The 22,741-nt window shown below is 50.0% G+C and overlaps 3 protein-coding genes across 5 annotated transcripts; 1 reads left to right on the forward strand and 2 right to left on the reverse strand.

Moving 5' to 3' along the window:
• Positions 1–180: 180 nt before the first annotated feature.
• LOC308439296 (foxo1-corepressor-like) lies at positions 181–1,258 on the reverse strand (the record flags this gene model as incomplete). The annotated part of the gene is made up of 2 exons (XM_080941025.1): positions 181–310; positions 1,134–1,258. 2 exons carry the CDS (start codon positions 1,256–1,258, stop codon positions 181–183), a joined length of 255 nt encoding a protein of 84 aa, XP_080797151.1.
• A 5,660-nt stretch (positions 1,259–6,918) lies between these two features.
• TRAPPC5 (trafficking protein particle complex subunit 5) lies at positions 6,919–11,365 on the forward strand. Its single transcript, XM_080941387.1, has 2 exons — positions 6,919–7,040; positions 9,463–11,365. The coding sequence occupies exon 2, from the start codon at positions 9,472–9,474 to the stop codon at positions 10,036–10,038; it is 567 nt and encodes a 188-aa protein (XP_080797513.1). The 5' UTR covers positions 6,919–7,040; positions 9,463–9,471; the 3' UTR covers positions 10,039–11,365.
• Positions 11,366–13,166: 1,801 nt separating this feature from the next.
• On the reverse strand, positions 13,167–20,927 carry FCER2 (Fc epsilon receptor II; the record flags this gene model as incomplete). Of its 3 annotated transcripts, none has more annotated exons than XM_080940489.1 (11): positions 13,167–13,365; positions 13,651–13,754; positions 13,874–14,025; positions 17,567–17,656; positions 17,760–17,822; positions 17,930–17,992; positions 18,188–18,250; positions 18,452–18,514; positions 19,547–19,600; positions 19,790–19,828; positions 20,906–20,927. In XM_080940489.1, the coding sequence occupies 11 exons, from the start codon at positions 20,925–20,927 to the stop codon at positions 13,167–13,169; spliced, it is 912 nt and encodes a 303-aa protein (XP_080796615.1). The 3 variants fall into 3 exon arrangements, with proteins under 3 accessions (XP_080796615.1, XP_080796614.1, XP_080796616.1); XM_080940488.1 differs by having other exon boundaries at positions 19,790–19,909; XM_080940490.1 differs by lacking the exon at positions 19,790–19,828.
• Positions 20,928–22,741: the final 1,814 nt, after the last annotated feature.

Raw genomic sequence — 22,741 nt, forward strand, 5'->3', positions numbered from 1 at the left:
CTTTCTTATAGAACCCAGGACTCCCAGTCCAGGGATGGCTCCACCCACAATGGGCTGGGCCCTCCCCCCTTGATCACTAGTTGAGAAAATGCCTTACAGCTGGATCTCATGGAGGCATTTCCTCAACTGAGGCTCCTTTCTCTGTGATAACTCCAGCTTGTGTCCGTTAGGCTAGGCATGCTAGTACATGTCTTTAATCCCAGCACTCAGGAGGCGGCGGCAGGTGGATCTCTGTGAGTTCAAGTCTGGCCTGGTGTAGAGAGTTCCCGGACAGTCAGGGCTCTGTTGAAAGACTCTCTCACCACTACCACTACCATCCCCAAGGAAGGAAAGGAAAAGAAAGTGGGGGTTATCTTTTTACCCTAGCTCCAGTGTGCATCTGCTGTTATTTATTAATAGAAAAATTACTGGTCACTGTGAATGACATGAAAATATCCCGTGCTCGGCTGGAGAAATGGCTCAGAGGTTAGGAGTGCTTCCTTCTCTTCCCAGGACCCTGAGTTCAGTTTTCAGCCTCCTTTTTGGGCAGCACAGAACTGCTTGTAACTCGGGAGATCTGATGCCATTTTCAGGCTTGTGTGTGCATTCTCGCGAGCGCACGCAAACACACACACACACACACACTTTTTATTTTAATACATTTATTTTTTAATTAGATATGTGTGCATGTCTGTGTGTTTGCCTCAGGTATACAGGTGCTTTGGGAGCTCGTCTGGAGCTGGAGTTGCAGGCATTTATGAACTGCCTGATGAGAGTGTGCTACACACTGAACTCAGGGTTCAGCATTTAGTGCTCTTAACGACTGGGACATCTCTCTAGCCCAATAAGTATTATTACTTTTTTAAAGGAAATTCACCAAGTCTAAGATTCTCGGATATACATAAAAAATGCCCTAGGGCATGTATATTATCCTAAGACCAGAGGTTAAGTGCCCTAGAAAAGCAAGCGCTCACAGCCCAGTGCCAGCTAGAGTGCTAGGCATGGCCCTGGTACACACGCGCGCCCCCTTACGGCAGCTTTTCGGTACACTCCTGCCCCTCCCTATACTTGAGCCCGCGAGGCACCCGCTAGTAAATCTCCCCTTTTAGGACTCAAAGCATTTTGCTAACGATCCGGTGCCGTTTCGGTAAGACCCTAGCCCTGCCTGCAGCGGCCTCTCCCTTTCTCTGTGCATCTGAGCTGCGTCTCCCAGTCTATCTGCTTTGGATTGTCCTGTGGAGGTCCTCTTCCCGGTGGCGTGTAGGACCGCCCGTCTCATTGTCTAGATTTCTGACTTTTTATTTGTAGCCTAAGCTGGCCTTAAACCAGCTGTGCTTAGCAGCAAGTGCCTTTACTCAGAGCCCCTTCCTTGACTGGGGTTTTGAGACAGGGTTTCTGATTGTCTAGGGGCAGAGAGGAGGCCCAGGTCAGCCCCCACCCCAAGCCTCAGATCTGTGCAGGCAAGAGAAAGAACAGCTCTGCAGTCTGGTCTTGGCCCTGCTCTGATGAGCAGAGCCACTTGTGGCCCATTTATATTCTCTGGGGCTGTGAGGTCAATGGTAACTCAGCGGCTGACTTCGAATCTCATTATATTGATCTTTTCTGGAGATACAGAAATGCAGTCCTAGAATAGGCTCACAAATCCGTGAGGACTGCTCCAATTTAATCAGAAAACTCGAATCACACAGCACTCACTCCTGCACAATATTAGGAAGCCAATCCTGTCCTTCCCTCCCCTCCCCTCCTTTCTCCTCCCCTCCCCTCTGCTCTCCTCCCCTCCCTGGCTCTCTTCCCCTCCCCTCCTCTTTTCTTCTCTCTTCTCCTCCCCCTCTCTTTCCTCTCTCCCTCTACTCCCTGTCTCTCTTCCCTTCCTTCTTCTCTCTGCTCTTCAGACACGGTCTCAGGTATCCCGGGCTGGCCTTGAACTCACTATGTAGTTGAGGACCACCTTGGATTTCTGATTCTCCTGCCTCTGTCTCTAAAGTGCTAGCATTGCAGATGTCCACCACAACACCAGCTTATGTTGTGTCAAGGATCAAGCACAGGGCTTTGTGCATGGGAGGCAAGCCACCTTATCCATGGGATTCCAGTGCCCTCTTTTTTTTCTCTCATTGGTTCTTTTGAGACAGGGTCTTACTCTATGTATGACCTTGGCTGGCTTTGAACTCAAAGCAGTTCTGCTCTAGCTTCCTAAGTGCTGAGACTATAGGCATGAGTCACTGTAACAGGTCTCTGGCCCTCCCTTCCTCCCCTCCCCCCTCCCCTCCTTCCCCTCCCCCCTCCCCTCCCTCCCCTCCCCTCCCCTCCCACCCTCCCTCCCTTCCCCCTCCCCTGTACAGTTTTGTTTATGACAGGGTCTTGCTATGGAGCTCGAAATGTGGACCAGGCTGGTCTCAAACTCACAGATATCCACCTGCCTCTGCCCGCTTCTCGCTGAGATTAAAGGCGTGCAGCACTTCACTCAGTTAGCCTCTTCCCGAGAGAGAGAGAAAAAGAACATCGTTCACTCAAGCCATCTAGTAGCAGATCCTGTGTCCTTCACGTGTGGGCAGTATGAGCCGAGCTGTATCTATTTTGAAAATACACGCTTGGTGTTTTGACACTAGGAAGAAGTGGCAACAACAAAGCCAAGAGGCATAGCAAAAGGAAAAGGGGAAAAAGGAGAAAGGAAAAAAAAAATCAGTATCCATTATTAACATTATTCATTTATAGGCAGAGCCTCGGTAACGTTAGGCTGGCCTCAGATTTCTGAACTGAAGGAATCCTTCTGCTCCAGCCTCCGGAGCAGCAGGGAGCTCACACACACACATATGTCTACCTTCTTTAAAATAGCATCTATGACCAAGTCAGCTAACGGGGTCTCAAGCGAGGGAGGGAGAACTGAAAAACAGGCAAAAATTATAACATGACTCCAGTCTGTACTGAGACTGGAACATTTTTTGATTTCTCTCCAGCCTGTTTTTATATCATTCTAGGCACCACCTGGTCAGTTCTCAGACCAAAGACAAAGTAATCAGGGGAAGCAGTAACCAAGGAGACCACGTGAGATGGTGATTAAGTAAAGTCGTAAGCAGAGAGATCCCATAAGGTAGTATTTCAGCAAAGTAGTCAACAAAGCCCCTCGGTCCCTGTTTCTGATATTCTTATCTGAGCCCCCTCCGAGCCCAGTGACAAAAGCCAAACTCCTAGAAGTGTCACCCAAGGCTCTCCACACAACTATGTGATAGAATGATAACAGTTTGCGTCTTAGTTAGGTTACTATCGCTGTGGTGAAATACCAGGACCAAAACTCCTTGGGGAGGAAAGGGTCTGTTTGGCTTCCATATTCACATTACAGCTTCTCAGCTAAGGAAGTCAGGGCAGGAACTTGAGGCAGGGACTAAAGCAGAGGGCACGGTGCACCGCTACTCACTGGCTTGCTCCTCTTGGCTTCTTTATCTCATTTTCTTAAACAACCCCAGACCACCTACTAGTGAGCTGGGTCCTCCCACCCGTAAAGACAATCTGATGGAGGTATGTCCTCTCTCAAGCTTCCTCTGTCCCAAGTATGTCTAGGTTTGTGTCAAGTTGATCAAACCCATCAGGAAAATGTGTAAGGGGCTATATTAATTAAAAAATAGTATTTTAGGTCTAGTAAGACGGTTCCGTGAGTAAGGTGCTTGCTACCAATGCTGGTAACTTTACTGTCCCCAGGACTCAAATAGTGGGAGAATTGATTACCAAAAGCTGTCCTCTGACCTCTTCTCATACAGCGCGTGTGTGCGTGCACGTGCACGCACACACACATATTACACACAAAATAAATTAAAATGTAATAAGCTTATTAATAGAGAAGGATGTCAGGGAAGAGCATCGGGTCCTTGGAGTGGTCGTGAATGACGATGTGGGTGCTGAGAATTGAACCTTGATTCTTTTTTAAAAGCTTTATTTATTATATGTAAGTACACTGTAGCTGTCTTCAGACACACCAGAAGAGGGCACCAGGTCTCATTAGATGATGGTTGTAAGCCACTGTGTGGTTGCTGGGATGTGAACTCAGGACCTCTGGAAGAACAGTCAGTGCTCTTAACCTCTGAGCCATCTCTCCAGCCCCCATCTTGGTCCTTTCAAAGAGCAACAGTAGCCTTCATCACTGAGACATCTTTCCAGCACCAAAATGTCCTAGAGCATTTAAAAAAAATAGTATTTTGGGCCAGGGGACAATCTATTCTGTGCAGTGATTGCTGCACAAGTTAAAAGGGCCTTACTTCAACCCCCCAAAACCCATTAGTGCACAATGGTAATCCCAGAGCTGAGGAGACAAAGATGGGGATCTTTGAGGCTCATGGCCTGCCATCATGGCTGAATTGGGGAGCTCCAAGCCCCAGAAAGAGACCATATCTCAAAAATTCCAGGTGTAGTGGTGCATGCCTTTAATCCCAACACTTGGGAGGCAGAGGAAGGTGGGGGTCTGACTGAGTTTGTTATCAGTCAGGTCTAAACACTCAAGGTTGTCTTCTGGTCTCCATAGACACATGGCCTCCTCTTCTTTCATCTCTTTTGAGACAGGATCTCATTATGTAACCCTGTGGAACTCCCTGTGGAGACTGGGCTGTCCTCAAACTCACAGAGAGCCACCTGCCTCTGCCTACTGAATGCTGGCGTTTACTCGTTTATTTTTAAAATTTTGAGTTCTTTAGCTAGAGCGCCCCAAGTCATTTACATTTCTTTTTATAGTTCTTTTAATTCTTCTCTCAGGTATCACACCCCGACAGTGGGTTCACCTCCCTCTCCTCCCAGTCCTTCCCTCCCACCTTCCCTCCCCCCCAGATCCACTCCTTCAGAAAAGGGCAGGCCTCCCAGGGATATCAACCAATGAAGCGGCAATGAGACTAGATACGTCCACCTTCTCATATTTGGGCTGGACAAGGCAGGTCGGCAGGAGGAAAGGGGTCCCAAAAACATGCAAAAGAGTCAGTGATAGCCTTTGCTGCCACTGTTAGGAATCTCACATAAAAACCAAGCTACAAAACATAACAAAGTCAGAGGGTCTATGTCTGACCCACACAGGCACAAACCTCAGAGGGTCTATGTCTGACCCACACAGGCACAAACCTCAGAGGGTCTCTGTCTGACCCACACAGGCTCCTAGACTATTGATTCAGTCTGTGCGAACCTCTATGACCCCTGGTTAGTTAATTCTGTGGGCGCTTTCCTTGTGTTGTCCTTGACTTCTCTGGCTCCTACAACCCTTCCTCCCCCTCTTTCCCAGAGTTCCCTGAGCTCGGCCTCCTGTTTGGCTGTGGACTCTGCAACTGCTCCCATTAGTAGCTGGATGAAGCCTCTCTGCTGATGAGTATAAAATAGTGATATTTATTTAAGGTATGTGTCCCTATGCCTGGCTACATCTCTGAATATATGTGTTGTGTTTTATGGAAAAAAAAAAAAAAAAAGAACCAAGGATATGTTTGATAGAGCCAGGTATCACCGTACCAGGTGGGAGGGGTGCCTCGGTGGGCCCATGCTGAGGCATCCCTTCCCCCTGAGGTAGTACAGAATAGAGTTTATTTAGGGTATGGGAAAGGGAGTTGGGAAGGGAGGAGAGAGCGAGGGGGGCTGGGAGAAAAGGAGAGGCCATCCAGGAACAAGTGGAGAGAGGGGGAGGGGAAGGAAGGGGTCAGGGAGAGAAGAGAGTCAGAACATCTTCCTATGGGGTCCTATCCTCCCCTTCAGCTTCTTCAATTCTTCCCCTAATTTAAACACAGGGGTTCCCGAATTTAGTGCAATGGTTGGGTGTAAGTATCTGCGTCTGTCTTAGTGCTAGGAGTTTTTAAATTAAACGTGGGGCAATGGCATGGTTCATCTGTAAGGCGCTTGCCTAGCCAGCACGAGACGCTGGGTTTCATCCCCAGCACTGTAAAAGAGATAATTCCACCTGCAGAGGACGGATGCAGGCTGGAGATAGGAGTAGACTCCAGGAGAAAATCACCTACATTCTTTCTGCCTCTCTTATCAAGATCAGCTAAACCCAGGAAGCCCTGGGCACATTTGTCACCTTAATCTTGTGGTCATCTTAGGCTACACAGCAAGGCTGTTTCAAACAACTACCAACCAACCAATGCATGGCACACACACAAAAAATTAAGGGGCCAGGGAAGTGTCTTAATATAACAGATAAAGTATAATCCTGAAGACCTGAGTTTGATCCTGAGTACCTACATCAAACAAAACCAAAAAAAAAAAAAAAAAAAAAAAAAAAAAAAAAAAACCCAAAAAACAAACCCCTCCCCAAAAAACAAAGAACAAACAAACAAGCAGTGTGTGTTGGTGCACACCTGTAACCCCAGAACTGCCAGGCCAGTGATATATGTCTGTGGGACAGACAGACGGATTCTCTGAGATGCTTGCTTGCCAGCTAGCAGAAATGGTTCAGTAATTAGACCCTGTCTTAAAATAAGCTCCAGAGATAGCCACTCAGTGTCAACCTCTCGCCTCTGCACACAGGAGTGTTGGGCACTTGGAATACACTGACACACAAAGGAAACAAAAGGATGGTCAGATGCCTCCGCAGGTAAAACTCCTGCTAAAAGCCTTGCAGCTACACCTGTGAAAGATGGAAAAACACCCCCAGATCAAGTGTTCTCCCTCACCCACGGGTAAAAATCACGTGTCAGGGTAAATTGCGTGTAAATACATCACATTCACGGCTCACGTACATACACAAGGAAAATACGTGCCCGAGGGCATGCACGTGCTCCTGGGACAGAATACTCTGCTCAAAGGCCACCTCTTAAAGCAATGCCACAAAATTCAGCGCAGACCGGTTCTGGGTCTCTGGGCCGGGACACGGGCGCCCCCTAGCTGCCGCTCTCTGTCACCGCACGGCCCCGCCCTCCGTGCACACACACAGGCTATAGCCCGCACACGCCTGCGCACTCACAGGCCTTTTACGACGCCATCAGGAAGTTCCGCTGACCCTTCCGCAGCACAGTTCCGGTTGAGACCTTTTCTCCTCCCGAGAACCTACTCCGGCGCGCACGGGCCTCGTCTTTTTTTCTGTGCGTCCCGAGCAGCGTTCCCGGGTCAGTCCGCGTTGGGTTTTCCTAGGGGTGATGCGGGTTCCGCGGTCCCAGCCGAGCGTCCTAGAGCAGCCGAGTGGAGCGTGGTGCACGGCTCCCTTCCCCAGCTGGGGAGCTGGGACATCCTAATCCCCCAAGACCCGGCCCCTGGGGCATGCTTTGTAGGGGAGGGCTGTCGGCTCCAATCCATCCCCAAGAAGCAATGAAGGCTTCACCTGGAGACACATCAGGGCCCTCAGTCTCCGGATTCCATTTTGGTTTCCATTCTCAGTTGCGGCTCCCTGCACGGGAGGCCCAGAGGCTCTCGGAGCTTCCTCCTGGCCCCTCCACTAGTTTCCCCACCATCCGTGCAGTTTTCTAGAGTTTGTGGGAGTGTGAGTTCCCAACGGGAGCTCCTTTAGAGTTAAGGGTCACCGTGGAAACGGCTTCCTTCGTGGCAAATAGACACTTCCGCCGCTCCCCATCCTCAGGTTGTAGGCTTGGGGATTTTCTGCACCCCCCTCCTGGCTTGGCCTTGACTCACCTCTGTCCCTTACTGTCACACACTTTTCTGGCTTTCCTGGAGGGGGTTGGGCAGGAAGGTCTCTAGGGTAGTCAGGGCTGGAGCCCATGCCAGCTAGGGAAAACGTATTCTCTGTCCCCTCTCCATTGTTCATCCCCCCTCCCCGCCACCGCTTTAAAGACAGGGTGTATTAGTGCTTTTCTCATTGTTGCTATGGCCATATATACCTGACAGAAGCGACTAAAGGAAGGAAAAGTCTGTTTATTTGGCTATTGACAAATCACGGCAGGAGCGTGAGGCAGCTGCTGCCGCCGCCGCATCCACAGTCGAAGGCTGGCGCTCAGATAACTTCATTCTTTTTATTCAGCTGTAGGATGCGCATGTTCAGAATGGGTCTTACCTCTCTGGAAATCCAGAGACCTGTTTTCATGGTATTTCTAAGTCTAGGTAGTGAAGGCGAACCATCGCACAGGGTCTCACTGTGGGCTAGGCAGTCCTGGAAGTCATGGGGCTGGGTACTTTATGCTACCTACTGCCTCAGTCTCTGGAGTGCTGGGGCTACAGGTGTGTACCCCCACAGTTTCATGGCCTCTCCACCCCTTTCATTTCTTTTTGAGACAGTTTCTCTGTGGAACAGACCTGGCTGTCCACCAACTCACAGAGATGCCTCTGCTTCCTGAGTGCTGGGATTAAAGGCTTGCACTTTGCCTGGTACCTTAAGTTTTAACCATTCCCCGGCCATGTGCCAGCTTCTTAAAAATGACATTTTAAAAAATTTATTCATTGCCTGCTTGTGTGCAGTGTATATGGGGGTAAGAGGACAGCGTTTGAGAGTGAGTTCTCTCTTTCCGGGTCCTGGGATCAAACTGGGGTTGTCAGGTAAGAGTCTTCACCTTCGGAGCCATCTTGCCAGCCCCACGGATAGTTCTTTAGGAAGACTTGTTTGAGCTTTATGTTTCTGAGCTTTAGGTGTTCTGTTTGCACATATGTATGTGCACCATATGTGTACTTGGTGCTCTCAGTGGTCAGAGGACTGACTAGACTAGATCTAGTTACGGATCGTGTGAATTACCATGTGGGTGCTGGAATTCAAACTCAGTCTCTTTGTAAGGGCAAAGAATGAATGATCTTAATTGCTTAACTCTGCTTTAACTGCTTAACCCTCTTTCCAGCCTCCCCCCCCCCTTTTTTTGGTAGAGACAAGGTCTCATGTAGATTAGGTTGGTCTCAAACTCTATTTGTAGCAGAGGATGACCTCAGACTCCTGATCCTCCTGCCTCTGCCTCCACCTCCTGAGTTCAGGGATTACAGACGTGTACCACTATCCCTGGCTTTATGCAGTTCAGGGAATCAAACCCGGGGTTTCATGTATGCTAGGTGAGCACAGTACCAGTTGAGCCATATCCCCAAATTCTTTTCCTGATGAGGAAATCTCTTGGCTCGCCAGGTTTGGGGTAGTTTCTCTTGCTCCGTGTTAAAGATTTCTTTTTAATTCTTCACACGCACGGGCGTCTCAGTATGGGTTTGTGCGTGTGAGTGCAGCGCAGAGGCCGGGAACATCGCTTCTTCGTGAAGCTGGAGTTACAGGTAGTTGTGAGCAAAGTGGAGTGGGTGCTGGAAACCGACGTCACGTGATTTGCAAGAACAGTACATGCTTTGAAGGGCTGAGCCCTCTTCTCTAGACCGTATCTCTCTTCCCCATTGGCAGGCAAGTTTATGAAGCACTTACTCTGGTATTTGTAGTTTGCTTGCTAAACATTAAGGGGTGTGTTACCAGCGGTTCAGTGTCTGCTTTCCTTCTCATCTGTATGACACCAGTGCTCAGCGCTGGTACAGACTGGTTGTATGGGTATCCTGGTTCTCCTTCTGGCCCTTGGTGCCAGGCCTTATCTACCATCGCCCTGACTTTTGGTCTCCCTGCAGGACCGCATCATGGAGGCGCGTTTCACACGCGGGAAGTCGGCGCTGCTAGAGCGCGCACTGGTGCGGCCCCGCACCGAGGTGAGCCTGAGCGCCTTTGCCCTTCTCTTCTCCGAGCTGGTGCAGCATTGTCAGAGCCGCGTTTTCTCTGTGGCAGAGCTCCAGGCTCGCTTGGCTGCCCTGGGCCGCCAGGTGGGCGCCCGAGTCCTAGATGCCCTGGTGGCCCGTGAGAAGGGTGCCCGGCGCGAGACCAAGGTGCTGGGTGCACTGCTGTTCGTCAAGGGTGCGGTGTGGAAGGCACTGTTCGGCAAGGAGGCGGACAAGCTGGAGCAGGCCAATGATGACGCCCGCACTTTCTACATCATTGAGAGGGAGCCTCTCATTAACACCTACATCTCTGTGCCCAAGGAGAACAGCACACTGAACTGTGCCAGCTTCACAGCGGGCATCGTGGAGGCTGTGCTCACCCACAGCGGCTTCCCCGCCAAGGTTACGGCGCACTGGCACAAGGGGACCACACTCATGATCAAGTTCGAAGAGGCTGTTATTGCCCGAGATCGGGCACTGGAGGGACGCTGACCCCACAGGAGATAAAGGATGAACAGACCCTGTTCCCAAGCTTGTGTTGTGTCTTGTGTAGGGGCGTCAGATCTGCCCATATCCTGATCCTGGTCCCGAGCCCCTGACTGAGGGATTCCGAAGGCAAGCTTGTCAGGCATAGCTGGAGAGTAAGGAAGTGGCTTCTGGTCTTCAGATAAGGTTGGAGGCTGGCATGTACTGGGGAGATAGGGCACCTATGGAATTATCGTTGGAGCCTGCAGTCTGGAGAGGTGGGGGCAGGGATATGAGGTTAAGAGGGACCAGGGCCAGTGCTATAGCCCAGTTTGTAGAGTGCCCTGGGTTTGGTTCCTTATGCCACATAAAATGAGCATAGTGGTGCAAATTATCTCATCCCAGCACTAGGAAGGTAGAGGGGGAAAGATCATAAGTTCGAGGCCATCCTCTGCTATTTAGCAAGTTTGAGACCAGCTTTGGCAGCCCAGGACTCTTTCATAAACAGGTGTGAGGCAGGGGTACTCTTCCCATGAAACTCAGTTTTTTTTTCCTCAACTCTTCATTTGTTCTAAAAAACTAAAAGTCAGATAGTGAAGGAGAGGGTATGACTGTGTGCCTGGAAAATATACGGAGAGTGGCTATTCTCCCTTTCGACCTTGGCCACTCAAAGTGGCTTGTGGACTGTCAGCATCAGCATCAACACCAGCATGGATATCAGAGTCAGCACTGTTGTCCCACATGCAGAATCCCTGCTCCACCCCTAGACTTACTGGACCAGAACTTTGCATTCCAGCCTCACTCTCAGAGGTCTCCCTGGGACTTTTGAGAAACGGTTCTCCAGGGCGTCAGAGTCACCCGGAGGACTTAAAAACTCAGGTGGTTTCAAAACAAAACCAACTGTAGGTTTTACCTCTACAGTCAGATTCTGTGGTTTTTGGGGTGTGCTTAAGAATTTGTTTCTGGTCCATTCTGGAGAGCTTCTGGGTGCCCTGGGGATCACACCGAGAACAGTGGTACGCCAGCCTCCCAGAGGAGGTAGAGCCCTGAATCGTCTGGAAACTTAAGAGGGTTTTAAGGTTAATATTTTAAAAATGTATTCTGAGACAGGTTTCTGTTAGCACAGGCTGGCTTCAACTTTGCTCTACATTTAAGGATGACAATGACTTCCCAGCCCTTCTGACTCTACAGGAGACTGTTTAACTTTAGTGGCTCATCCCATTTACTGTTTTAAGCAGAGTCTGAATTTGTGTTTTCCTGGCTGACCTGGAGCTCGCTGTGTAGACCAGGCTGGCCTCACACTCAGAGGTCTACCTCCCTAGTGCTGAGATTAAAGTTGAGCACCACCACCCTTGACTATTATTATTTTTTAAGACTTTATGTGTGTGTGTGCGCGCGCACGTGCGTCACTGGAGGCCAGAAGGGGGCATGCGATTTAGAGCTGTTGCAGGTTGCTGTGTGCCATCTAATATGAGTGTTGCCATCTGAAACAGCTCCCCCGCCATCCTAAGGAAGAGCAGTGTGTTATTAACTGTTGGGCCATGCCTCTAGCCCCCCACCTTATTTCTAAAAATGTTTATTTGGTGTGTGCATGTAGAGCCAGGGACTGATGCGAGATGCCTTTCTCAGTTCCATTCCTCATTAAGCATCTTTTAAAAATGTGTTTCTGTACGTAAGTGTGTCTAAAGAGGACAACTTTTGGGACTTGGTTCTTTCCTTCCACCGTATCGATCCCGGAGATGGGGATTCAGCCCTGGTCGCCGACGGCCCTCTTACCTTTACTTGGGTCTCACTGAATTGCCCAGGCTGGCCCTACAGCCAGAGAGTGGAAGTGAACTTGGATCCTAGCTAAGCACCAGCACAGCTAGCTGGGGATCACATGCTTCTGAGCCTCACTCCCACCCCTGCCTAGCATGTGATTATAAGGATGTAGGAGAAGGGATAACCGGGACAGGGAAAGTGTAAATTCCGTATCAATTGTGCATCATTCTCAGAGAGAGCTGTGGGCACCAAGTCTCTGAAACTGTCAGCTTATACCTAAAGGAGCACCCCTCCCCCCCACCCCCGCACAGCAGGAGTTCCCTCCTGGAGTATGGATTAGGCACAAACCACACCAAACACCTGTTTCTACTGGGAGATTCTTTTTTTTTTTTTTAAAGATTTATTTATTTATTATATGTAAGTACACTGTAGCTGTCTTCAGACACACCAGAAGAGGGCATCAGATCCCATTACAGATGGTTGTAAGCCATCATGTGGTTGCTGGGATTTGAACTCAGGACCTCTGGAAGAACAGCGAGTGCTCCTAACCGCTGAGCCATCTCTCCAGCCCCCACTGGGAGATTCTTAATCAAGCAGGAAAGAAAAGTTAGGTGGCTGCTTTCTGACTCAGGTGTCATTTTTATGAAGACAGAAAGGGTGGTCTGGGTAGACTGGGCTAGGGTGCATTGGTGCATTTTGATTGGGCATGTTCATTAGGTGAAACAAAGGGGGCTTCTGATAGCTGGACCTTGGTAGTCAGCCTCAGGAGGAGGAAGTGGACAAATAAGGGAAGAGACCTTGGGGGCTGGCAGAAGGAGTGGGAGAGGAGGGCAAAGCCTACCAGAGCCAAGCTCTCCATGCTGGAGCTGGCCAGAGTCCCTTCGATATCTCCCACACCAGGAGCACATCTGGTATGGCCCCCAAAGAGGGTAGAAGTGCTGAGGACCCAATTTCACCAATCTGGAGGTCTCACTTCCAGATCCTGGGGAGAGGGAGCCTCTGTTCTCTGATGCAGAGCGGAAGGAAAACTCAGGAGGTGGGGACTGCTGAAGGAGCCTCCTTCAACATCTTAGTTCTAAGCGGCTTCCTGCTTGGCTCAGCTGCCCACACGCATGCCAATGGGCAGGGAGCTTGCATGGCTGGGGCTCAGGTTTGAGGAGGGCAGACGGAGTGGAATGGCCAGCTTAGCTGGAGAGCAGCAGAGGGTTTCTGGGTAGCTGGCAGGAGCTGGCATCCACTGGCTGCTTCAGTGTGGGTGGGAACATACTCAAAACTCACAGCCTTCAGTCACAGAGAGGGAGGGGCCCAGGCCTTGACAGGGGCATCATCCTCAAGGCCTGGCTGTGTCCATGGTAAAGGTAGGGGAGATCCAGAAGAGGGTGAGCAGGAGGTTGTCAGGGTTCATTTCTTGGGGTGGGTCCTGTTGGACTCACAGAGGCTAAGGGGGCAGATAGCTCGCATGTTGCTAGCTGCTCACACACCCAGGCATCCAGGTAGCTGCGGCAGAAGGCGTCGTTCCACTGGCCGGATCCCCGTATCATCACACAGTCCTCGCCCTGGCCCCCATTGTTGGGCTCCCCTGGATTCCAGTTGCTGGAACAAGAAACACCGCCCTAGTCACAGAGTGTCCCTTCTCTGTGGACCCTCCCCCTATTAGCCTCCTTTCAGATCGCAGGTTTCACCTTTGGCGATCTGTACCTGGGCTCCCCCCATTACTCTTGTACCCCCTCCACTTCCGTGCCTGCTGTTGCTTCCTCAGGTCCTTCCCTATAGCTAGGGCAGTCTAGGACTTTCCTTAATCTGTAGCCCATAGTGCCCTTTCCCTGAGCCCCGAACTCCATTTCTCCTACCTCACCTGTTTCCCAGAATTCCATTTACCTATAACCCACAGGGCTCCCATTGGGCCACACGAACTCTCCCTCCATACTGAGATCCTGGAGGCCAATCCAGGAATCCCTCTCAATGTGCTGCATCAGGAAGTCCTAGGCGGAGAGGGATATTGTCTCTCGCCTTCCATTCCAGAAGGCCAGGGTGGGATCCCGTGCCCCCCCCCCCACCTACTGCTACCCTGTTGCCCACAGTCTCTTTAGAGCCCAACTACCTGCTCCTTTTGGCTGTGAATGCTGACGAGCTGCCCTTCCAGGTTTCTGCAGGCAAACCTGGCCTGGTTCCACTGCTTGGAGCCCTTGCCAAAATAGTAGCACTTCTGCTGGAAGTGGAGCCAGTTCTTGGGACATACGTTGCAAGCAGTTCCTGTGGTCACACATGGAAGAGAGGCTCAGGAATACCGTGGTGGGTAATGTCACCCAGGGACCTGGGTCGGAGGAACTGGCCCCATCCCTCCAAGCATAAAGCCTAACCAGATTGCTTTCTGCAGGGAATCTCCAAAACCAGCCAGTTCTTTGGTGAGACCTTCTCAGACACGACCACCATCACCACAGACACCTCAGCCACATCCCTCTCCCATAGATCCCCCAGCTGTCCCTCACCTCATAGATGCCTCAGGTACCCCTTGCCCAGTTACCTCAGCTGCTTCTCACTTTCACAGACACCTCAATTATACTCCACCCCTAAAGAGACCTCAGCTACCCTCCATCCCCACAGACACTACAGCCAGAGCACCAACCCTAGGCACCTGATCCACAGCTCCGCCCCAATAGACACCTCAGTCAAAGCAGATATTAAGAGCATGTATGGCTCTTGCAGAAGTCCCAAGTTTTTCCAGCAACCACATTCGACAGCTCACAACAGCCTGTAACTCTAGCTCTTTGCAGCTGATGGCCACGGGTATAAAAGTCCAAACTCACGTGCACAGTGCCCCTGCCTCATAATTAAAACTGAAATAGATTTTGAAAATATTCAAAGGATATTTGAAAAAGATCAAAAGGAAAGAAAAGAGGAGGGCGACAGGGAGGGAGAGAAACACACACACACACACACACACACACACACACACACACACACATTCGAGGGCAGGGGACAGTCCCAGAGCTGAGGTCAGATTCCAGGGATCAGACTTGTATGTGGGAGATACCTCAGTGGGTAGAGTCCTGAGCAAGCATGGGGCCTGTTTGGATCTTGTGAATAAATACATCAGTGATTCTGTTTCCCCTGTAGTGAGGTGGGAAGCAGAGAAGAGAGTGTGTGTATGTAGTATGTATGTACTATGTGTGTGGTCTGTGTATGGTCTGTGTGTAATGCGATCTGTGTGTAATGTGGTCTGTATATGTGGTGCATGTGTATGTGAGGCATGTGTGTAGCGTGAAGTATGTTGTGTATAGGTGATGTGTGTGTTGTTTTATGTGTGTTATGTATATGTGTGGCATACATGTGGTGTGTATCCATGTGTGTACTAAGAGAAAGGGTAAGTGGGGAGAAATCTGTGAGCAATGAACCTGACCTAGAGTCCCCTCATTCTACACCCCAAGAAACCACAGGGGTTTTCTGCTGGGATCCCCAGAGCCTCATGTCCCAGGGGATGGGGACTCCTTCTGACCAAGCAAAGTTCCTTCCCCTTCTCTTATCCCTCTGGGGCAGCTGGGACTTTCCAGAAGCTCAAGGGAGAAAAGCCAAGGGCAATGAGGTGCCAGTGTAGGGAGGGCGGCATCGCCACCTTGTTCTCGTCCCGCTGGCCGACATTCCCGCCATCCGCGCTGTCCCCGGCAGTGAGCTCATGTCTCTTAGCACTGAGTGTGTCAGTGTAGACAGGCTGCTGTGGTGAGGGTGAGGTGGCACAGAAGGAGAGGGACATTGTGGGGTTATGGGAACACGACAAAGGAAAGAAGCCCCCCTCGTGCTGGAGTCTGACAGGAGCCTCTCTACAGCAGAGGCAAGGCGTTCAGCACAATTAGCGTTTGCTTCGGAGGCTGCCTGTATAGAGACAGTGGGCGGGCATCTCTGTTCTTCCCACAGATGGATGTTTTATATTAAAACAGCGATCAGTGATCTCAGGCTGGACTTCATCCCTCTGCCAGCTATGTCCAAGGACAACCAAACAAGACGGTTGGTTCTGTGTACAGTAAAAAAAAAAAAAAAAAGCCCTGCCTTCTTGTGCCTCTGGGTTTTTTGCCTCCTCGATGGTCACCCTCTTGGGAACTGCCAGGGCTCATTTAAATTCTCCGGGCGGAGCAAGCATGAGGACCTCGGTTTGGATCCCCAGATCTGGTTAAAGCGGGACATGGAGCATGAGCCTGTCATCCCATCACTCCCATGGCAAGGTGTGAGGCAGGGGCATAGGCAGAAAAGCCTGGGGACACTCATGGGCCAGCCAGCCTGGCATATGCCACTGGTAATAACAACAGATCCTCTCTCAAACAAGATGGAAGGCAAGGACTGACACCTGAGATTGTCCTCCGACTTTCATACATGTACCATGCCACATGTATACACCTCTCCATCCCCCTACACCACACACACACACACACACACACACCTCTCCATCCCCTACACACACACACACACACACACACACCTCTCCATCCCCTACACACACACACACACACACATACCTCTCCATCCCCTACACACACACACACACACACACCTCTCTATCCCCTACACACACACACATACACACACACCTCTCCATCCCCTACACACACACACACACACACACACACACACACACCTCTCCATCCCCTACACACACACACACCTCTCCATCCCCTACACACACACACACACACCTCTCCATCCCCTACACACACACACACACACACACACACACACACACACACACACTCTTTAACAGGCCTTTGAAGACAACCTCAGAACCCACCAAATCCCACCTGTGATTACTGGAGGGAACCAGATGCTGCTGCCTGAGAAGCCCACAGTTGGCTCTATCTTTTCTTCTTTTTTTTTATTATTAATTTTTAAATTGGTTTACAAAGGAGCTACAGACTACATTGAAACTAATGTACAAAAGGCAGAGATTGAGATAGAGATATAGAGAAAGAGACACTGAGATCCCCAAAACATCCAGGGACAAATTTAGGGGGGAGAGAGACAAGGAAGGTACAAAAGGAGCAGGAAGACAAGAGATTAACATCTGTCTTTTCTTCTTAAGGACCCTTTCTTTGTCTTAACTCTTACGCTTACATCTATATTAGGGCTAGTGAAAAGGCTCAGTGGCTAAAGGAGCTTGCTGCTAAGTATGAAGACCTAGGTTCAATCGCCAGAACCTAAGTGGAAGAAGGTTCTGAAAGTTGTCCTCAGACCTCCACACGTGTGCCATGGCATGCATTTCCTCCACACATACATGCACATAAAGTAAATAAAATGTAAAAGTAATTTAAAAAGTCCTTGTTCAGATCTCTCTGGACAAACTCCAATTCCTCATCACACTGGCTTGCTCTGAAATCCTTCTCTGAAATCACAGACAGAGATCCTGTTTTACCTGAGTTGAGATCCCTGGAGAGTTGAGGAAACTCCTTAGGCTGCTTCCAGGGCTCACAACATGGAGCTGCCCCTCTGTCCCTGCCACCCCTGACAGGACTCCTGATGACCACATCTCTCTGCCTGGCTGGGCAGACAACAGAAACGGAGGGACGCTAGTGGCGGTGAGCTGTATCCCGGGGGAGGAAAACAGTGTGGCTCCCACCCCCATCGGCAGAGGGTGTTCTTCTATGTCCCCATCTGTCTTGGTCCCCCACATCAACTCAAATCCATGAACATCACCCAAAGCCTCAGTCACACCATGCCACACAGTTGCCAGCACAGTCCCCTCACGTGGCGCACACAGGATGTCATAGTATTTGGTCATAGGCCACCATCAACAACAGGTCAGACTCACCCTTTGACATCAGGATCTCTATCCACAGCTTTGCCACCTCTTCCTGGAGCTTATCCAGAGAATCCGAGGCTGTGCGCTTCTCATTCAAGCCTATGGAGATCAGAGACGGGCCCGGCATTCACTGACTGGCATCTCCAAGGATCACTCCCTTCTCACTCAACTTGCCCCTTTCCCCTGGCCATTCAAGTCTCACCCTGGGATTTGACGTTGACTAGATCCTCTTGGAGTCTGTTCAGGTCCTGGGTGAGTTCGGAGTCTGAAAGGTGTAGGGATGGGTGCAGCATTCAGGCACTGACTGGCCTCTCCCAGCACCACACCTTCCCACTCACTTTGCCCCTTTCTCCTTGTCTTTCCGAATCTCACTCTGGGATTTGAGGCTGATTAGATCCTCTTGGAGTTCGTTCAGGTCCTGAGAGAGCTGAGAGTCTGAAAGGTGTATGTCTGGTCTCAGAGAGGCTACTTATCCATTAGGTCACCCTGAAATGCTGCTTAGGGGGTCCTCCTCTCCCTTTCTTCTCCTTTCTTTCACCCCACCCCCAGTCCTGACCATAGCCTCCAGCCCCCTGTGCCCATGTGGTTCTTGGGATGGGGAACTTCCTGTTTCTTCTCACCCTGACTTACCTTGAGCTTTCATTTGCTTCTGTTCAGCTTGGAGCTCTTGCAAGTTTTGTGACATCTGAACAGCTGCCCAGAGAGCAGAACTCAGTGATAAGGTTCCTGGAAAGTTTCGCCCCCCCCCCCACCTCTTCCTCCGTAGGGCCTTAAGACTGCCTTCTTACTGTGTGGTTCGAAGCCTGGAATGGATAGCCACCACTGCCTACCCAAGGCCACTCCAGCCCCTTTTCTCCTTCCCTAACCCAAACCGACAAGAGGTGACTGACTCACCCTGGGACTTCTGGGCTAATTGATTACTCTGGTATTTTTGTAAGTCCTCGGTAACACGGGAGGCTGGGACAGAGGGAGGAAGACAAGAGGTATTTTTAAGAATCACAAAGACCCACTTTCCGTCCATCCCTTCCCCCTTCCCTCCCATTTTTTTCTCCTTTACCACTTTGCAGTTCATGTTGCATCCATGCCTGCCGTCCTCCTGCCTCAACCTCCTAACACAACAGGCAAGCATGCACCCACACACCCAGCTAAGGCACTCAGTTAAGGTTGAGGTTGTACTTCACCTCAACCCTCAGTTCAGGGACCTCTTTCACATCACCACAATAACTGCAGCTTTTACTTTAAAGAATATAAATTTTGCACAGAGCATGGGAGGTCCAGGCTAGAACTGAATAACCAGGTATGCCCTCCCTTTCCTTTGAGAACAGTAGCCATATTTTTTGAGAACTTTTCTCCCCACCTTTTCCTTCTTCCTTCCTTCCTTCCTTCCTTCCTTCCTTCCTTCCTTCCTTCCTTCCTTCCTTTCTCTCTCTCTTTCCTTCCTTCCTTCCTTCCTTCCTTCTTCCCTCCCTCTTTCTTTCTTTCTTTCTTTCTTTCTTTCTTTCTTTCTTTCTTTCTTTCTTTCTTTCTCTTTTGGGATAGGTCTCATGTAACCCAGAACTTCTGATTCTCCTGCCTCCATTTTTCAGTTACTGGGATCACAAGTATGTACTACGGGTGCCTAGTTTATGCAGCACTGGGGATGGAACCCAGGGCACACACTCTGCCATCTGAACTACATCCCCAGACTCAGAGCTTTCTTTATCTTTCTCTCTTCACTTGGTAGCTCACACCCACAGTAAGAAGAATAAAGGGAGGCCCAAGTGGTTTTGTGAACCATTATCTGAACAGATGTCAGATGACAGACAACCTTCCTTCTCTAGACTTTGAAGACGTTTTCTACTGAGATGGAAGTATTATATGCTGCCTGTTGGCTCCCTAGGGAGGAGGGTGCCACTGAGGCAGCCCCCCACAGTGGTCAGTAGCAAGAGAATGACAATAGCTGACCATCCCAATCTGCACTTTTGTTAGCCCATCTCGACCCTTTCATACCATTCTGGATTGCAGTGTCTCCCAGCTGTTTTAGATTCTTCTCCGTTTCCCAGTCTAGGGGGTCAGTGAGAAGAGGGTCAGACAAGAAGGATAGATATTTGTTAGCTGGGGTTGGGGGTACAGGTAGAACCATGGGTGCTGGACATGAAGATGAAACAGAAGATGGGGGAGATCAGATGGCATTGGGATGGGATCAAAATGTCTCAGTAGGTTGGGGAGCTACGGGGCTGTGGATGTCCTTACGCCATAGAAGAAGCAGAGTTAGCAGGCCAGCCCACATTGCTGTGGTCAGCAGCCCCACCAGCATCAGCCGAGTCCCCTGTCTTGCACAGCAACTGCGCTTCCTAGAAGGCTCCCAGTATCCTGTTGGTAGCAAGGAGAGTATTGGTAGGTACGTGGGGGTATGGACTCCACCCCTGTTTCCCCGACACTTAGAGTCTCAACATCCAAGGAGCATCTCTAGAAACCTACCTGAAGCAAGGGTCTCAGTGGACCCAGACTCCTTCCTTCCCAATGTTCTGTACGTGCAAACTGTCTACCACTGTGTCTACCTGTACGGTGTGTGTCCATCAATTCTCCTTAGCTCGGTCTATCTATGTCTCCTCTGTGTATCTCTGAGTCTGTCTCTACGGACTTTTGCTTATCCAACTAGAGTCTGTCCACACTCCAGAAAACAATGAGTCAAACTTCAGTCCAGGACATTTCCAGAGAGACAGACTTAGAGCCCGAAGCTGAGACCCACCCTTCTTTCTTGCAATGCTGGGTCTCCAAGCCTCAATGCTAGAGGGATGCCCCTTCTCCTAGTAAGTTCTAACCCCCAGCTCCCCAGACTTATGCCTTGATCCTCAAGTCCTTGCTACCCTCATGTCTGTTCCCAACCCTGAGCCCCACCCTAGTTATAAGACACCTCATCTCAATTCTTGACAATCAAAGTCCAACCCCCAGATACCACACAACTCTTCAGCCTTCATCCCAGCTGCCCCCCAACTCTGTCTTGATGTTTCCCCATGCTGCTCCCCAGCTCTTCCTTACCCTGGTCCTGAGAATTCATTCTGAATTCCAAGTTCCTGTTCAAATTGGCTTTCAACTCTATCTGTGCCCCGGCTGTCCAGCTGGAGCTGAGTTTTGTTGGGAAGGTGTTGAGTCACAGAAGGGAGGGAACTTGAATTTCCCTGTTCCACCTGGCTGTGTGCCATGGGTGTCAGTCAATGTTCACCTCCCTCTCTACTCTACCTCCTGACTCTTCTTGGGAATTCACCCTCTTGGATAAAGAGGGACTGAAGAACACCACCCCACCCCCAAACCCTGAATCTCCTGGGCAAAATGAGCACCGGCATTGGCACTTGGGAATCTTCTTACCCGAATACTCGTTTTCTTCCATGATAGTCTTGTTTGGATCCTTTCAATAATGGGGGATGCACTACCTGCCAAGGCACGTGTCACGCTGCAGGTTGACACAGCTCCGGAAGTGACCTGGTTTCAGTGGACATCGGGATAAGATGTTAAATTCTCCTGGTGTGGGTGTGGGACAGCATCTAAGACTTGAAGGTTCCAGGAGCACTTAGCTGATTTTGTTTAGTCTACAAGTTAAAAATAAATGCTGTGGTGATCTTGGGAGATGGATGTAATCTGGAAGCCCAAGACTACAAGTTGAGTACCCAGAACATACTGCACAGGAGGCGCACAGCAGTTGTTCAATACATGTCCAACATCAGCTGCCCATTTAGAAATGTCTTTCTGAAATGTAAAAAGGGGATGTTCAGCATCTCTCTGTGTGTATCTGTGCATTTAGGTACATGTATGTGTACAAGTATGCATGTATATGCCTGTTATATGCTCATGCCTGTGTATTAGTGTACATACCTACCTGTGCACATGTGTGCAGAGGCCAGAAGAGGACATCATGGTCTGTCTCGATCACTTTCTACTCCATTTCCTGAGACAGGTCTCTCACTGAGCCTGGACCTAGGTTAGCAGCCAGCAAGCCCAGCAATCCTGTCTCCACCTCCTGGTCCCAGCACTGGGACTATCTATCTATCTATCTATCTATCTATCTATCTATCTATCTATCTATCTATCTATCTATCTATCTACCTACTTACCTACCTACCTACCTATCCATGGGGGCTGCTTGCTCATTAAGAGTGCTTACCCACTGAACCTTGTCTCTAGCCCCTACCCTGAAGTTTTTATTTTGTTTGTTTATTTTTTTGAGACAGGCTTTCTCAGTAGCCTGGATTTTGTGTATTGGACAAGGCAGGAAGGCCAGTGAGTCTCAGGGTTCTAGAGTTCCTCTTGGGTTCACCTCCCTGGCACTGGGATTCCAGGCAAGAACTACTGGACCTGGGTTTTTGTAGGTGCTGGGGATCTGAACTTGGGTTCTTATGCTTTCAGGGTAAGCACTTTACCCATCAAGCCACCTTCCCAGCCTTACCCAGCCCTCAGCAGCGCTAGGTGTTGTGGCAGGACACTTTGATGTGTACGACCTTCACCATAAACACTCTGAATGCCGCCGGATCTGAGGCATTCTTGGTAAGGGCTTCATGATGTCATAGCATTTTCTGCCCTTCTCCCTACCTTTCAGCTCTTGCATTTAAAATGTGGTTTTGATTGAAGTCTTGCTGACAGTGTTCTGTTTCGTAAGGTTGTGAATAGGCCAGACCAGTGGACTTCTGACCCTCCTACTTCTACCTCTCAAGTGGCATTTCCAGTGTGTGCCACCATGTCCAGTTTAGGTCATAGTAGAGATGGAATCCATGGCTTCGTGCATGCATGAAAGCAAGCACACAGCCAGCTGGGCTTTATAGCCCCAGCTCTTTACAGGTTGACTTTAAAGCAGTGCACACCACAGGCAAACCTGGTAGTCAACAACTGTACAGTCTTTGTTGTGTGACTATGGACAGGTTGCATGCCCTCCTATAGAGGCATCACATCCTGGGCAGCTAGATGAGTTGAGGTCCCGGAGGCAGCAATTTGACTGCTATTTGTGTACAAAGCACATATTAGGTGCTCACTACACCCCTGACTGATATGGGGGAGTTTAGCCTTACTTATGCAATCGAAGTGCCAGAGTGTGAACCGTTTGCCACACTCACAATGACACTACAACACTGAATCTTGTATCGCAGTTGCTCCACTGTCTGGTGACTTGGGCTTAAGAGGGAGTCTAACAGTCAGGGTATCAAAACCTAGACC

This window comes from Micromys minutus (assembly GCF_963924665.1).
Source record: "Micromys minutus genome assembly, chromosome: 29".
NCBI classification, from domain to species: domain Eukaryota; kingdom Metazoa; phylum Chordata; class Mammalia; order Rodentia; family Muridae; genus Micromys; species Micromys minutus.

What these genes read in the sequence shown, in the direction of transcription:
- TRAPPC5 (XM_080941387.1), top strand. Translation starts at nt 9,472, where the DNA reads ATGGAGGCGCGTTTCACACGCGGGAAGTCGGCGCTGCTAGAGCGCGCA.